This window comes from Hylobates moloch, unplaced genomic scaffold, assembly GCF_009828535.3.
Source record: "Hylobates moloch isolate HMO894 unplaced genomic scaffold, HMol_V3 SCAFFOLD_2, whole genome shotgun sequence".
NCBI lineage: Eukaryota > Metazoa > Chordata > Mammalia > Primates > Hylobatidae > Hylobates > Hylobates moloch.
This window is the reverse complement of record NW_026652277.1, coordinates 142,930,495-142,946,678: the sequence shown is the minus strand read 5'-3', so window position 1 is coordinate 142,946,678 and position 16,184 is coordinate 142,930,495. Positions and strand designations below refer to the sequence as shown.

The 16,184-nt window shown below is 39.1% G+C and overlaps 2 protein-coding genes across 12 annotated transcripts in view; one reads left to right on the top strand and one right to left on the bottom strand.

Moving 5' to 3' along the window:
• TPD52L1 (TPD52 like 1) overlaps nucleotides 1-16,184 on the bottom strand; it is a 107,286-nt gene that overhangs the window by 15,479 nt on the left and 75,623 nt on the right. The gene's annotated exons all lie outside the window — the stretch shown is intronic.
• HDDC2 (HD domain containing 2) overlaps nucleotides 1-16,184 on the top strand; it is a 77,353-nt gene that overhangs the window by 47,495 nt on the left and 13,674 nt on the right. For 4 of the 5 annotated variants that reach the window (XR_004248841.2, XR_004248839.2, XR_009212482.1 and 1 more), the window contains exon 7: nucleotides 14,246-14,313. Coding sequence is in view for 2 of the 5 variants with exons in the window: in XM_032158252.2 (XP_032014143.1) it covers nucleotides 14,246-14,278 (33 nt within the window). In the remaining 3 variants the exon portion in view is untranslated. Of the gene's footprint in view, nucleotides 1-2,404; nucleotides 2,549-14,245; nucleotides 14,314-16,184 lie in introns of those variants that run through there. The other variant, XM_058435540.1, reaches the window with a different exon arrangement.

Below are 16,184 nucleotides of genomic sequence, written 5' to 3'. Positions count from 1 at the left end.
GACACTTGTCAATGAAAGCTCTAGGCACCAAGGATGACACAGAAATTAGAGAATGCAGGTTTAGGTTTCGAATGGACATCTAAGCTTATACTGTTAATTTGGGTAAAGTAAGCCAGAAAAAGGCAAAATACAGCTAGTTATTTAGCTTAGTTTTCTAGTATTTATAACTGCGAATAATAAAGGCACATCATCTGAAGACAATATAGTGACTGTTTTTCAAAACAGTTTTAGGAATATATACTGTGAATATTTGTTGATAAGCCTATGTCATACTAGACTTGACTACTTGAGGGCAAGGAAGCCATTCATCTTTGTGTCCCTGGTCTCTGACAAAGGGATAAAGAAGAAACTCAATAAATAGTAGATGAACAAGTGGGTGATATCAAAAGGGACAACCTTTTGTGACTCTGAACTGGGAGTAGTGGCACTAGGAAAACAAAGAGGTATGATGGATTACAGGGATATAATGGACAGATTTAACAGGAGATTGTAAGTGACAAATAAGAGCAAGACAAAAGATTGTCCTGAGGATGTGAGCATCATGACAGGAAGGACGGTGGTGCTACCGATAGGGATGAGAAATTTCTAAGTTGGTTATGAAAGTGGGAAATAAAAGGTACATAACTTGAGGAATAACAGTAAATCAGCAAAATTTTTATACACATTAAAAAAACCCCTCAAATCTTAAAATGCATATGCTGTCTTCTTCTGATTTATGCTGCTCCCAGGTAAGTTCTCCCAAAACCCTGTTATACTTGCATGCATATGGTATCTGTAAGAAAACATTATACCCTATGAAATCAGCTATGTAGGAACTGCCCTTTTTCCTCTACCCCTTCCATCTTCCACAAGTCATCCAGTCGTAAGTATGATCTCAAGCTCTAGTGAATGTTTTCAAATATGTGCCTTGGTCTTCCCTAGGACAGAAATAACTTTATTAATGTGGTATTCTTTTTGTGAGCAGAATGGAATCTGTCTATAATATTGTTAGCATTATATGTTATTTATTAACACAATGCCTGTTTTTTTAGGAAGCATAAAAGACATACATTAACTAGATCATAAAACCAAATGTTCATTTACTAAACAGACATTTCCTATCAAAAATGCAAAGACCGGCTGGGCACCGTGGCTCACGCCTGTAATCCCAGCACTTTGGGAGGCCGAGGAGGGCGGATCACCAGGTCAGGAGATCGAGACCATCTTGGCTAACACGGTGAAACCCCGTCTCTACTAAAAATACAAAAAAATTAACTGGGCGTGGTGGCGGGCACCTGTAGTCCCAGCTACTCGGGAGGCTGAGGCAGGAGAATGGCGTGAACCTGGGAGGCAGAGCTTGCAGTGAGCCGAGATCGCGCCACTGCACTCCAGCCTGGGTGACAGAGCAAGACTCTGTCTCAAAAAAGAAAAAAAAAAAAAAAAAATGCAAAGACCAAGGGGAATAAGGGTCAAAGAAGAATCTGGTGACTAGGGGGTAATTTGTGTCTCTGGAGAGGACTGTGTGAGGAGAACAAGGAATGTGGATGCCAGATGGCACCGGGTCAAACAGCAAATGAGACAAGATGAAAGAAATGAACAGCTTTTAGGAAGTTTGCTTAATTTATTTTTTTCTCTGAAGGTCCAAAAAATATCAGCTCATCCAAATTAAATTTTATTTTTACATTTTGCTACATGATTTTAGGTTTTAATTTTGGAAACACATTTCTGACTACATGAAACCATGGAATTTCAGGCAGTTTATACATGAAATCAAATATTATTATCAAGGAGACAGGCGGAAGATGGCAGATAGGAGACAGGGCTAATGTGCATCTTGCACTTGCTCAGACAGAACACTGTGTGGAGACTCACATCACGAACTTTTGTTCCAAGAACCACCATAGGAACTTACCAGGAACACCGAAAGAATTCACAGATCCTTTGAAAGGAGTGGCACACCACTGCAAATTCTGAGAGACGGGTGAAAAACTGAGTTCCTAGAGTACGAGAGGAGAAAACTTGCCTCTGAACTCACTTCTCCACTAGGGAATCTGAAAATCCAGATCACAGGAGAAGGATTTAACCTAACTCAGAGCTGGAATGGATTTAGGGATCTGGGCGAAATATAATAGTAGCAGCAATGGGAAAAGCCTTATAGGCACTCCCAGTCTCTCTAGCTTGAGCCCAGGGAATGTATATAACTGTATCTCACAGAGCGCCTCCAGGAAGGCAGCCAGTGGAATTAGGGAGGGGTCATGGGGTGAAAGAAGCTTCCAACTGAATTTTATAATAATTTTCACTGGGCATGAACTTTCTTAAGCAGAATCTGGGGGGTGAGTGGAAACTGCTGCAGATATGAGCGCAGGAGCTATCAACACTCTGGGCAGGGAGGGGTGAGGCCTGAAAGCTGTGCTTGCTTTCTCAGCAGGGACGCCTATGGCCTGGGGCGGGTCTGAGTTCAGTGTGCGCAGGCTGCCCGGATGGAAACTCGGCTCTATTAGCAGAGCACCACAGGAGTGAGACTGGCCTGGCCAACTGCGTGGGAGTTGGGTAAGGCCTTTTGCTACCAGGTATCCCCCACTTCCCTGATAAACTATATGACACAGCAGAGGCAGCCATAATCCACTTTGGAACGTAACCTCATTGGCCTGAGAACCACACCCCCCAACCCCCACAGTGGCTGCAGCAAGCCCTACCCAAGGAGAGTCTGACCTGCCCAAGGAGAGTCTATCCCTGCCCCCACTTGATGGTATTTCTCTACCTGTCCTGGTAGCAGAACACAGAAGACATAAACTCTTGAGAGCTTTATGGACCCACTTATCACCTGAGAAACCAGAATACCTTCCTTGGACAAGTTAGGGCAAGCTTAAATCCCACTGTTACTACTGCAGCTGGTGCCTTCTTGAAAACACCACCTCCTGGCTGGAGGTGGACCAACCCAGGCCATTACTGCAACCCATGACAGAATAACCCTGATCCCAGGAAGAAGAAAAGAACAGCTAATACTGCTGCCTGTAACATCCTGGCTAATCAGAGGTCCTGAGTCTGTCCATATGATGACTTCACTGCTAGCATAACCAGCATCTGAGAAAGCTGGCACATTAAACCCAAGGATTCTCACAGAGTCTACTTCACTCCCCTGCCACCTCCACTAGAGCAAGTACTGGTATCCACAGCTGGGAGACCTGAAGACTGGTCATATCACAGGACTTTTTGCAGACATTTGCCAGCACCAGCCTGGAGCCTGGTAGTCCTGCTGGGTGGTTAGACTAAGAAGAGAAATAACAATCACTGCAGTCCAGCTCTCAGGATGTCCCATTTCTAAGGGAAGGGGGTGAGCACTACATCCAAGGATCACCCTATGGAACAAAAGAATGTGAACAGCAGGCCTTGAGTTCCAAATCTTTCCAGTGGTGGGAAGTTTCTCATAGCAGAGACACAATTGCAGTGCTGGGCGCAGTAGGGAAAGTCTGCACCTCTACCCCAAATGGCAGGCAGTGCCTGCGATTGTGTAGGGCCTTGAAGAAGGGGTCCTTGTTCCCCCTGGCACTCTACTGCAGACACAGTTGGGCTTCCCCCAGAAGAATGGAGGCACCTATAGACAGCCTTTCTGGAACAATCCAGGGTGAGTGCAGCCCCACAGGAGGAACACACTGCAGATTCAGGCCTGCATGAGAGGCAAAGTCACAATTCCTCCCTACTGGGAACATCAACATTTCCATAGATGAAAAGAGGTGCCTGTCTGATCTGAATAGCCAGAACACTGGGACAGGAATGACGCTGTGAGGTAAGTAGCTTTCCTGCTGACCTGGCAGGAGAGCTGAGGTAACTCCCACTCTTCACCTTGATAAAACCTCAGCACATCTAACTGAGAGCTCCTCCAGCCAACTTCATCAAGGCTGAGACCTCAGCCCACCATTGGGTATTACATCTACCCACCTGCCTTAGCCACAACCAGTGCCTAACCAGGGATACCTGTCCTAATGGCCTAAAGCCTGAATCATCAACTCAGTAAATAAAACAGTGAGAAAAAAGTTAAATAAATAAATAAAGGGTACACCATGAGAGAACAAGATAAGCTTCAAGAGATACCTGCCATTCCAACTCCGTAAGAGGCAGTGAACTCACCCACACACCAAGAATGTAACAACTGCAAACAGCATAAGGGAAAGCCAGCACACAAAAAAACTTTCTGTAACTAAGGATCTCATACACAGTCTTCACCCCTACAAGCACCAAGAATTAAATTAGGCTAAAATAAACATTAAAGTCTAATCCTTAAGAGGGAAAAAATAAATTTAAGTTAAAAATTTAAGCATAAATAAATTCAAGAACAATTTTAAGAAATAGTCTACCCTAATGAGAAGAAACCAGAAAAGTAATTCTAGTAATAAAACAAACCAGGGTTCTATAACGTGAAAGGTCACACTAACTCCCCAGGAATGGATCCAAACCAAGAAGAAATCTCTGAATTGCCAGATAAAGAATTCAGAATTGTACTACTCAAGGAGATACAAGAGAAAGGTAAGTTGGCTGAAAACTAACTTAAAGAAACTTAAAAAAAAACAGGACATCAATAAAAAATTTTCCAGAGAAATATATATCATAAGGAAAAAACAATCATAACTTCTGGAAATGAAAGACTTGCTTAGGAAAATAAAAAATGCAGTGGAAAGTTTCAACAATAGACTAGAACAAGCAGAAAAAAACTTCAGAGGTCAAAGACAAGCTTTCAAATTAACACAATCCAACAAAGACAAAGCCTCCTCCAAGAAATTTGAGATTATGTTAAATGGCCAAACCTAAGAATAATTGCTGTTTCTGAGGAAGAAGAAAAATTTTAGTTTGGAAAACTTGAGGAAATAATTGGGGAAAACTTCCCTGGCCTTGCCAGAGATCTAGACAACCAAATACAAGAAGCTCAAAGAACTCCTGTGAAATTATTCACAAAAAGATCATCACACAGGCACATGGTCATCAGGTTATCTAAAATCAAGACAAAGAAAAGAATCTTAAGAGCACTGAGGCAAAAGCATCAGGTAACCTATTAAGGAAAACCTATCAGATTAACAGCTGGTTTATTAGCAGAAATCTTACAAGCCAGAAGGGATTAGGGTCCCATCGTTAGCCTCCTTAAACAAAATAAGTGGCAGACAATTAGCCAAGAATTTTGTATCCAGCAAAACTAAGCTTCATAAATGAAAGAGAGAAAGTCTTTTGCACACAAACAAATGCTGAGAGAAATTGCCACTACCAAGCCAGCCTGACAAGAAATGCTCAAGGGAGTTCTACATCTTGAAACAAAACCTTGAAATACACCAAAATAGAACTTCCTCAAAGCGTAAATCTCACAGGACCTATAAAACAAGAACAAAATGAAACAAAACAAAACAGTATTTAGGCAACAACTAGCATAATGAATAGAACAGTACCTCACATCTCAATACTAACTTTGAATGTAAATGGCCTAAATGCTCCACTTAAAAGACACAGGATGGCAAAATGGATTAAAAACCACCAACCAAGTATCTGCTGTCTTCAAGAGACTCACCTAACACATAAGGAATCACATCAACTTAAGGTAAAGAGGTGGAAAAAGATATTCCACACAAATGGAAACTAAAAGTGAGCAGGAGTAGCTATTCTTATATCAAACAAAACAGACTTTAAAGTAACAACACTAAAAAAAAGACCAAGAGGGACATTATATAATGATAAAAGGATTAGTCCAATAAGAAAATATCACAATCCTAAATACATATGCACTGAATACTGGAGCTCCAAAATTCATAAAACAATTACTACCAGACCTGAGAAATGAGATAGATGGCAATGCAATAATAGTGGGGGACTTCAATACTACAATGACAGCACTAGACATGTCATCAAGATGGAAAATCAACAATGAAACAATAGACTTAAACTATACACTAGAACTAATGGACTTAACATATATTTACAGAACATCCTACCAAATAATTGCAGTATACATTCTTTTCATCAGCACATGAAACATTCTCTAAGATAGACCATATGATAGGCCACAAAACAAGTCTCAATAAATTTAAGAAAACCAAATTCATATCAAGTATCCTCTCAGAGCACAGTGGAATAAAACTGGAAATTGACTCCCAAAGGAAGCCTCAAAACTATACAAATATGTAGATACTAAATAATCTGCTCTTGAATAATCTTTGGTCAACAATGAAATCAAGATGGAAATTAAAAAATTCTTTGAACTGAATGATAATAGTGAGACAACTTATCAAAACCTCTGGGATACAACAAAAGCAGTGCTAAGAGGAAATTTCATAGCATTAAATGCCTACATCAAAAAGTCTGAAAGACCCCAAATAGACAACCTAATGTCACATCTCAAGGAACTAGAGAAACAGAAGCAAACCAAACCCAAACCCAGCAGAAGAAAAAAAAAAATAACAAAGATCAGAGCAGAACTAAATGAAATTGACCAAAAAATGATATAAAAGTTAAATGAAACAAAAATCTGGTTCTTCAAAAAGATAAACAAAATTGATAGACCATTAGCAATATTAACCAAGAAAACAAGAGAGAGAATCCAAAGAAGCTCAACTAGAAATGAAATGGGAGCTATCACAACTGATACCACAGAAATACATTCAAGGCTACTACAAATACCTTCATGCACACAAACTAGAAAATCTACAGGAGATGGATAAGTTCCTGGAAATATATCAATACAACCCTCCTAGATGAAATCAGGAAGAAATAGAAACTCTGAACAGACCAATAATATGTAGCGAGATTGAAACAGTAATAAAAAAAATTGACAATTAAAAAAAAGTCCAGGGCCATATACATTCACAGCTAATTCTATCAGACATTTAAAGAAGAATTGGTACCAATCCTACTGGAACTATTCCAAAAGACAGAGAAAGAGGAAATCCTCCCAGATCATTCTATGAAGCTGGTATCACCAAAGGTAATGCCAAAACCAGGAAAGGACATAACAAGAAAAGAAAACATATCCCTGATGAACATAGATACAAAAATCCTCAACGAAATACTAGCTAACTGAATCCAACAGCATATCAAAAATATAATCCACCATGATCAAGTGGATTTCATACGAGGGACTCAGGGATGCTTAAACATATGCAAATCAATAAATGTGATCCATTACATAAACAGAATTAAAAACAAAAATCATATGATCATCAATAGACACAGAAAAGTTATTTGACAAAATATGGCATCCTTTTATGATTAAAGATCTCTGCATAATCAGCATAGAAGGGACATACTTCAAGATAATAAAAGCCGTCTATGACAAACCCACAGCCAGCCCCATACTAAATGGGAGAAAAGTTGACAGCATTCCCTCAAGAACTGGAACAAGATAAGGATGCCCACTTTCACCACTTCTATTCAATATAGTACAGGAAGTCCTAGCCAGAGCAATCAGACAAGAAAAAGAAATAAAAGGCATCTAAACTGGAAAAGAGGAAGTCAAACTGTTGCTGTTCACTGATGATATGACTGCGTATCTAGAAAACCCTAAAGACTCATCCAAAAAGCTACTAGATCTGATGAATGAATTCAGTAAAGTTTCAGGATACAAAATCAATGTACACAAATCAGTAGCACTGCTGTACACCAACAATGACCAAACTGGGAATCAAATAAAGAACTCAATCCCTTTTACAATAGCTGCAAAAAATAAAAAATAAAATACTTAGGAATATACTTAACCAAGTAGGTGAAAGATACCTACAAGGAAAATGACAAAACACTGCTGAAAGAAACCAAAGAAACACAAACAAATGGAAACACAAATGAAAACCCATGCTCATGAATGGGTAGAATCAGTATTGTGAAAATGACCATACTGCCAATAGCAATCTATAGATTCAATGCAATTCCCATCAAAATATCATTATCACTCTTCACTGAACTAGAAAAAACAATTCTGAAATTCACATGGAACCCCCAAAAAAGCCCACATAGCCAAAACAATGCTAAGCAAAAAGAACAAATCTGGAGGTATCACATTACCAGACTTCAAACTACACTACAAAGCTGTAGTTACCAAAATAGCATGGTACTGGTATAAAAATAGGCATGTAGAACAATGGAAGAGAACAGAGAATCCAGAAATGAAGCCAATACTTACAGTAAACTGATCTTTGGCAAAGCAAACAAAAACATAAAGTGGGGAAAGGACACCCTATTCAACAAATGGTGCTGGGATAATTGGAAAGTCACACATGTAGAAGAATGTAGAAGAACGAAACTGGATCCTCATCTCTCACCTTACACAAAAATCAACTCAAGATGAATCTGAGACTTAAATCTAAGACCTGAAACTATAAAAATTCTAGAAGACAACATCAGAAAAAGTCTTCTAGACATAGGCTTAGGCAAAGAGTTCATGACCAAGAACACAAAAGCAAATGCAACATAAATAAACATATGGGACCTAATTAAACTAAAAAGCTTCTGCACAGCAGAAGAAATAATCAGCAAACAGACAAACCAGAGTGGGAGAAAATCTTCGCAAACTATGCATCTGACAAAGGACTAATATCCAGAATCTAAAAGAAACTCAAACAAATCAGCAAGAACAAAACAACCCCATCAAAAAGTGGGTAAAGGACATTAACATGGTTTGCCTGGGTCCCCACCCAAATCTCATCTTGAACTGTAGCTCCCATAAGTTCTACGTGTTGTGGGAGGGACCTGGTGGGAGATAATTGAATCATGGGGATGGTTTCCCACATACTATTTTTGTGGTAGTAAATAAGTCTCATGAGATCTGATGGTTTTATAAGGGGTTCCCCTATTGCTTGACTCTCATTCTCTCTTTCCTGCTGCCATGTGAGATGTGCCTTCTACCTTCTGCCATAATTGTGAGGCATTCCCAGCCACGTGGAACTGTGAGTCCATTAAACCTCTTTTTCTTTATAAATTACCCAGTCTTGGGTATGTCTTTATCAGCAGCATGATAACAGACTAATACAGACATGAATCGACAATTCTCAAAAGAAGATATACAAATGGCCAACAAACATGAAAAAATGCCCGACATCACTAATTATCAGAGAAATGCAAATTAAAACTACAATGAAATACCACCTTACTCCTGCAAAAATGACCATAATTTAAAAATCAAAAAATAATAGACATTGGCACTGATGTGGTGAAAAGTGAATACTTTTATACTGCTGGTGGGAATGTAATCTACTACAACCACTATAGAAAACAGTATGAAGATTCCTTAAAGAACTAAAAGCATAACTACCGTTCAATCCAGCAATCCCACTGCTGGGTATCTACCCAAAGGGAAAGAAGTCATTTTATGAAAAAGACACTTACACATGCATATTTATAGCAGCACAATTTGCAATTGCAAAAATATGGAACCAGCTTACATGCCCATCAACTGATGAGTGGATAAAGAAAATGTGATATATATATAAAATACATATCTGATATATTATGTATACATATATATAAAATATATATCTGATATATTATATATACATATATATATAAAATATAACTGTGGTAGGAAGTCCAGATTTTTCTTTATTTGTAAATAAGTCCTCTTGTTTTTAAGGCCAAAACTACTATATTTAAATCTTGCTTTTAAATCTTGCTTTCTGAGTCTAGTTAATATATATTCATATATACCGTGGAATACTACTCAGCCATAAAAGGGAATGAAATAATGGCATTTGCAGCAATCTGGATGGAGTTGGAGACCGTTATTCTAAGTGAAGTAACTCAGGAATGGAAAATCAAACATTGTATGTTCTCATTTATAAGTGGGAACTAAGCCGTGAGGATGCAAAGGCATAAGAACAATGTAATGGACTTTGGGGACTCAGGGGGAAGGGTTCGAGGGGGGTGAGGGATAAAAGACTCCACCTTGGGTACAATGTACACTGCTTGGGTGATGGGTGCAGCAAAATCTCAGAAATCACCCCTGAAAAACTTATCCATGTAACCAAAAGCCACCTGTTTCCCAAAAACTATTGAAATAAAATTTTAAAAGATAAAAAATTATCTAAATTGTCATTAGTGATAAGACAGTTAGAAATATTAAAAATGTTAAAGACTAGAAATAAAAACACCAATCATCATTAGAAGATTTTAGTGAGGTGTGATCTTGAAATGTCATGTGCTAAGAATTCTTCAGAAGAAGCCTGCTACTAAATAGTTTTCCAAAGCAGTGTCTTGAACACTTGGATTAAGTATAGACTCAGAAAGCAAGATTTAAATGTAGTAGTTTTGGCCTTAAAAGCAAAATGACTTATTTACAAATAAATAAAGAAAAATCTGGACTTCCTACCACAGTTATATTTTTAGGATGCTGATGAAGGTTTCAGTAAGTAGTAACTGGGTAATGAAATCAGATCTGTGAAAAGAGCATTAAAAATGGAGCTCAAGGCTGGGCGTCGTGGCTCACGCCTGCAATCTCAGCACTTTGGGAGGCTGAGGAGGGTGGATCACCTGAGGTCAGGAGTTAGAGATCAGCCTGGCCAACATGGTGAAACCCTATCTCTACTAACAAAACAAAACAAAACAAAATCAGGGCGGGGTGGCACATGCCTGTGGTCTCAGCAACTCAGGAGGCTGAGGCAGGAGAATCGCTTGAACTCAGGAGGCAGAGGCTGCAGTGAGCTGAAATTGCGCCACAAATAAATAAATAAAGGAGTTGGAAGTGAGGAAAGTACAGTATTATATGCTGATGAAACATTATTACACTATGGACTGTGATTCAGAATTAGACTCAATCCAGGACTCTACTGACATCACAATTCTGAAAAACATCAAGAAAAACTTTTTTTCCTGTGCAAAAACTTATGTGTTTTGGTAAGGAAATAGAACAATCTATTGAATGGCCAAAATAGGAGACTAGCATCATCTTTAACCTTTCTATTTCTTTCATTCTCCAAATCAAATTCATCAGGAAAACCCTGTTGGTTCATTTCAACTTTCAAAATAGATGTGGAGTCTATTTTCTCACTGCTTCCACTACTCTCCACCTTAGTTCAAGCCGCCATCATCACTCACCAGGGCTCTTGCAATCACCTCCTAACTAAACTCCATACTTCCACCTTATCCTTCTACAGTCCCTTTTCAACACCGCAGCCAGAGGGACCCATTAAAGCATTAAATTGGAGCAGGTCTCTGCTCAAAGCCTTGCACTATCTCCTCATAACACTCACAGTGAAAAGCCAGAGTCCACCAGGTGGGCCTTCTGATGGCCCTACACAGTCTGGTCCCCTCTCATTTCTTCTTACTCCTGGACTCTGCTCCAGACCCTCTGGCCTCCTCACTGTCCCTGGAACATACCAGGCCCCCTCCTACCTTAGGGCCTCTGCTCTAGCTGTCCTGCTTTGTGATGCCATCAAATACGGCACGAAAAGGGTTGTGCTGTATTTTAAATGTCCCATTTTGAAGAATTAAAAAGACTTAAGCCTGCACCCTTGAGAAGACTGTAAAAGCAACTTCTTTCTGTCCAATCAAGGCCAGAGGTCCCTGGGGCCTTGGCCACTTGGTGCCTGCAGAACGGACTGAGCCCTAGGGAGAAGGGAGTGATAAGGGTAAAAAGGAAACCAGGGAATGGTGGAGGAGAGGAAGAAAGTCTATTGAGCAACCACCTGCCACTGACTCTGTGTGGCCTGAAAGGTGACTCAAGGGAAAAATAAATAGTCTGCAATATCTGTGGCTTTTGTATGAAGTTGGGACTGGCTACTAGTTAGAGAATTCATTCTTGTGTTGGTTCCACATTTCTTCAAGAATTCTTACAATTAGACCCAATATTTAATTTTCTTTTAAGCTTTTCCATTTAGTTTACATATTTGAGAATGTTTTGAATTAAGATATGATTTTTTTAAACACTTGTTTCTGTGTGTGTGACATTCTGAATTTAATGCATAATTTAAATATAGCTAGCTAGAGAGAAGTATATACTGAAAATAGGTGATAGCTACATTGTGTTTTAAACACATTTCTATAGCAAAATGGGAGGTGAGCATATGCAGCGATCTGATTACTTTAGTGTGGTATTAATATTATTTATGTCCCCACCATGAAAAATGCAAGTCTATTTCTATGTGAAATTTTATAGTTAAAATTCAGCTATACAGGTAGTTTAATGCAGTGTTAAAGATTTTAGGACTCCTTATTTCCAAGAATTATTTAATGTTAAATCTGAAGGGCATTGGAGCTAAATCCCTTTAGTTTACAGATGATGAAACTGAGGCCTGAAAGAGTTATGTGACTCTTAGTGACACAGGTAAGTCTAGGGCCTAGTCCAGGGTGCCTGCTTTCCATTAAAATGTCTTTTTGCCTTGAAGATGATAGACATTTAAAGGTGACTTGGGTCAGCTTTCTATAGCACCAGTGTTCAGAGAGAGAAATAATACTGTATTTCAAGAATGCTAAAATGCACATTTTTTTCCCACATTTTTACACCTCTTCCCTAGGCTAAACATCATATTCCTTTTATATATATATAGACTTAGGATCTCACTATATTATCCAAGCTGGCCTTGAATTCCTAGACTCTGGCAATCCTTCTGCCTTAGCCTCCCCAGCAGCTGGGATTATAGGCAAGCACCACTGAGCCCAGCTAACCATCACATTTCTTGAAAACAGTTAGTTGCTATTTTATATACATTACTTGGAAATCAACAACTGAAAGAAATTTCAAAAGGGTAAACAGCGAGAAAGGGTTAAATGATTTTTAAGAACAAAGTAATCAGAGACCCCATGAGAAATAGGCCATTGGGCTCCAAGTACTTAAAAGCACCAAGGAGCACCACTCACACTATAGCCTAGGCCAAGCTTGTCCAACCCATGGCCTATGGGTCACATGTGGCCCAGGACAGCTTTGAATGCAGCCCAACACAAACTCATAAACTTTCTTAAATCATTGCGAGTTTTTTTTTTTTTTTTTTGCAACTTTTTTTTCTTTTTAGCTCATCAGCTATCCTTAGTGTATTTTATGTGTGGCCCAAGACAATTCTTCTTCCAGTGTGGCCCAGGGAAGCCCAGATATTGGACATGCCTGGTCTAAGCAAATGGTGCTTCAGGAGTTATGAATTGCACAGGCCCTGTAACCTTATGCTGCATCCTGATTGAACTTGATCTTAAAATTGCATGAGTAAGATAGATCCCCCTCCTGAAGCTAGGAGCCTGAGTCTTGGGGAAAAAAAACACTGCTGTCAGCCAAAAGAAGTTGGTGTTTTTTTTAAATTATTATTATTATTATTATTATTATTATTTGTAGACAGGGTATCACTTGGTCACCCAGGCTGGAGTGCAGTGGAGTGAACACAGCTCATTGCAGCCTCCATCTCCTGGGCTCAAGCAATCCTCCCACCTCAGCCCCCTAAGTAGCTGGGACTACAGGTGCACGCCACCATATTTGGCTGATTTTTTGCATTTTTTGTAAAGACGGAGTTTCACCACACTGCCCAGGCTGATCTTGAACTTGTGAGCTCAAGCAATTCTCTCACCTCGGCCTCCTGAAGGGCTAGGATTATAGGTGTGAGCCATGGCACTCGATGTATTGCATTTTACTCCCTTTATTGTGCCATGGAATCTGTCACCTTTTTTTTTTTTTTTTTTTTTTTTTTTGATACGGAGTCTCTCTCTGTCGTCCAGGCTGGAGTGCAATGGCGCAGTCTCGGCTCACTGCAAGCTCCGCCTCCTGGGTTCACGCCATTCTCCTGCCTCAGCCTCGCCGAGTAATTGGGACTACAGGCGCCCGCCGCCACGCCCGGCTAATTTTTTTGTATTTTTAGTAGAGACGGGGTTTCACCGTGGTCTAGATGTCCTGACCTCGTGATCCGCCCGCCTCGGCCTCCCAAAATGCTGGGACTACAAGCGTGAGCCACCGCGCCCGGCCAAATCTGGCACATTTTTAATACTTAAGATTGTTTTTCAACACTATCATATAAAACTATGTGCAATAATATTCAAATAATGAAAAACAACTTAAATACTAACACCTTGATTGACTTGACAATCTTGTAACTTAAATAGAAATAGTATTTAGCATTTCAGATTGCTAGCTCTCTTACTTTAAGCTAAATATAGGTTCACCATTGCTGACTTACATAATTGATAGAGCAGAGGAACAATATGTTTTCCTTAAGTAAAAGCAGGAATGTGTAAGATATCTTCGAGTTGCCGTCAGTTGTGCATTAGGTGGCAGAAACGTTGAAAGCATATGCTTCAAGTCTGTGTTCTGTGCCTGTCCTCACTTCAGCTACAGGAGCAGAATCAGGAGTTTCCAATGTGAAGCTTCTAACTCAAGAGAACAACTGAAGCTTTCAGGTGAGTGAAGAGAAATTTGCCCTTGTGTGTTCTAAAGCCATTCTAGCAGACAACACCGCTGTAGGGACCTGCGCTTCCCAACAAAGCACAAATCTGGTCTAGGGCTGAACGTTAGCTGCCATTACTTTCATAGTTAAACATTTGCCTTTCTTTGGCAGCAATGGCAATAGCAGCTGATGTTTTTTAAAGCAATGGCAGCTAATGTTTATAGAGCACCTGATATGCATTAAGTCATTTAAGACTGTTTACTGAGAGATGTTTGGTGTTGAGTACATGTAAACTTCCTGTTTTTCAATGAAAGTCAACAGGAAAGTGGGCTTTACTTTTCAGAAACTCACTTTGGCTGGAATGGATAGCATTTATTGGCAAGGACAGGTTAGCTGTTTGGCCAGCACGCCAACAGGGGATCTTCAGTAATGTGAGGTAAGGGTCTCTGCAAGCCAAATAAAAAGCATTCTGTTGACTTTTCATGCAAAGTCCACTTGACATGTTTTACTAATTTGAACATCGGTGTTAATAATCAAAAGGAGAAAGCATGTTGTTTTCTAAATTGTTTTGACTTAAATAAAGCGTTTTTCTACATACAACTAGAAGAAATAAAAAATTCATCTTTTTAGAAGAAGATATTTTATAGCACGAATATATTTCCTCTTAGGAGATTTAAAAGAGTGTTCCTTTAATGGTTGAATGTGCAGCATTTCACTAAAGATACAAAAGAAATTTAAGATTATTTTATTCCAAAGGCTCCCTAAATATGTTATCAGAACATAAATTTACCACTTGAATCTAGAAAAAAAGAATCTACTTCCTGCCTTGTGTAATAAGATGAAAGCCTGAAGGTAAAAAGAATGAACAACCATGTGAGAGATTGGGTATGTGCATCTTTTAAAATTAGGTCTTTAATCTTCACTGGCACTCCTGAACTCAATAGTGCTACAACCAGGCTCCCTCATAAAAAGAGATAATAAGAATTCCTGACCATAATGGCCTGGAAGTCTTAGAAGCACAAAATCAAAGAGTAAATAAATCATAAACTAACCTTGAATTTTTGAGCACTGTGGGTTTTTAAAATGCTGAATGTGAGGCTTTTTGTCCTCTTTATATAAGATAAAGTTATTAAGCTTTCAAAAAGATGGACTAGTTTAAATTCCTTTCCAAAACCTCTGCCCTCTGTCGACTTACCATTCAGATTGTGGCACAATTCAGAGGGGTTTACTAGTGAGCGGATTTCATGTTTCATGGGTTAGCAAAGCAGAACACTTGTTGAATAAATGAAGCCCACTGCTTTGAATAGCCCACCATAAAGTTGCATTTCCTGATTCTACTTCTGCCTACAGAAGAGATTCTATTTCTCCTCCTTTACCCCAAAGTCACCCACCTCTCCCATGTCTCCTTGAAGTCCAAAGACAACATAAAAAGGCAGCAGAAAACCAAAAAATGGGGAGGACTTTTTTGTATGTTCTTAGATACAAATCTAGGCAAGTAAAAAACTATGACAAGAACAACAGCAACAAGAAACCCTGGATACCGATATGATCCCTTGACCTGTTCCTGTATTCCTGGAAGCTTTCTGAAAACGAGATAATTTCAGTCTGCTGTGTAATTATTCCTACTTATCAAGGCCTATTTCAATTTGAATCCTACTGCAGACTGAAATATGCCAAGATCTTTCATTAACATACCATAGATTTTCTTTTCATCATAAATCAAACTAAATGGGTCATGATTGCTTAATCAGTATGCAAAGTATTGCCTCTGGGAATCACACACATCCTCTGACAGCTAAAAATTTTTTTTAGTGCTTTGAAATCTAATTCTACCCAACCTAACCTGATCATAGCTCATCATTTCTTCACATCAAATTTTTCATC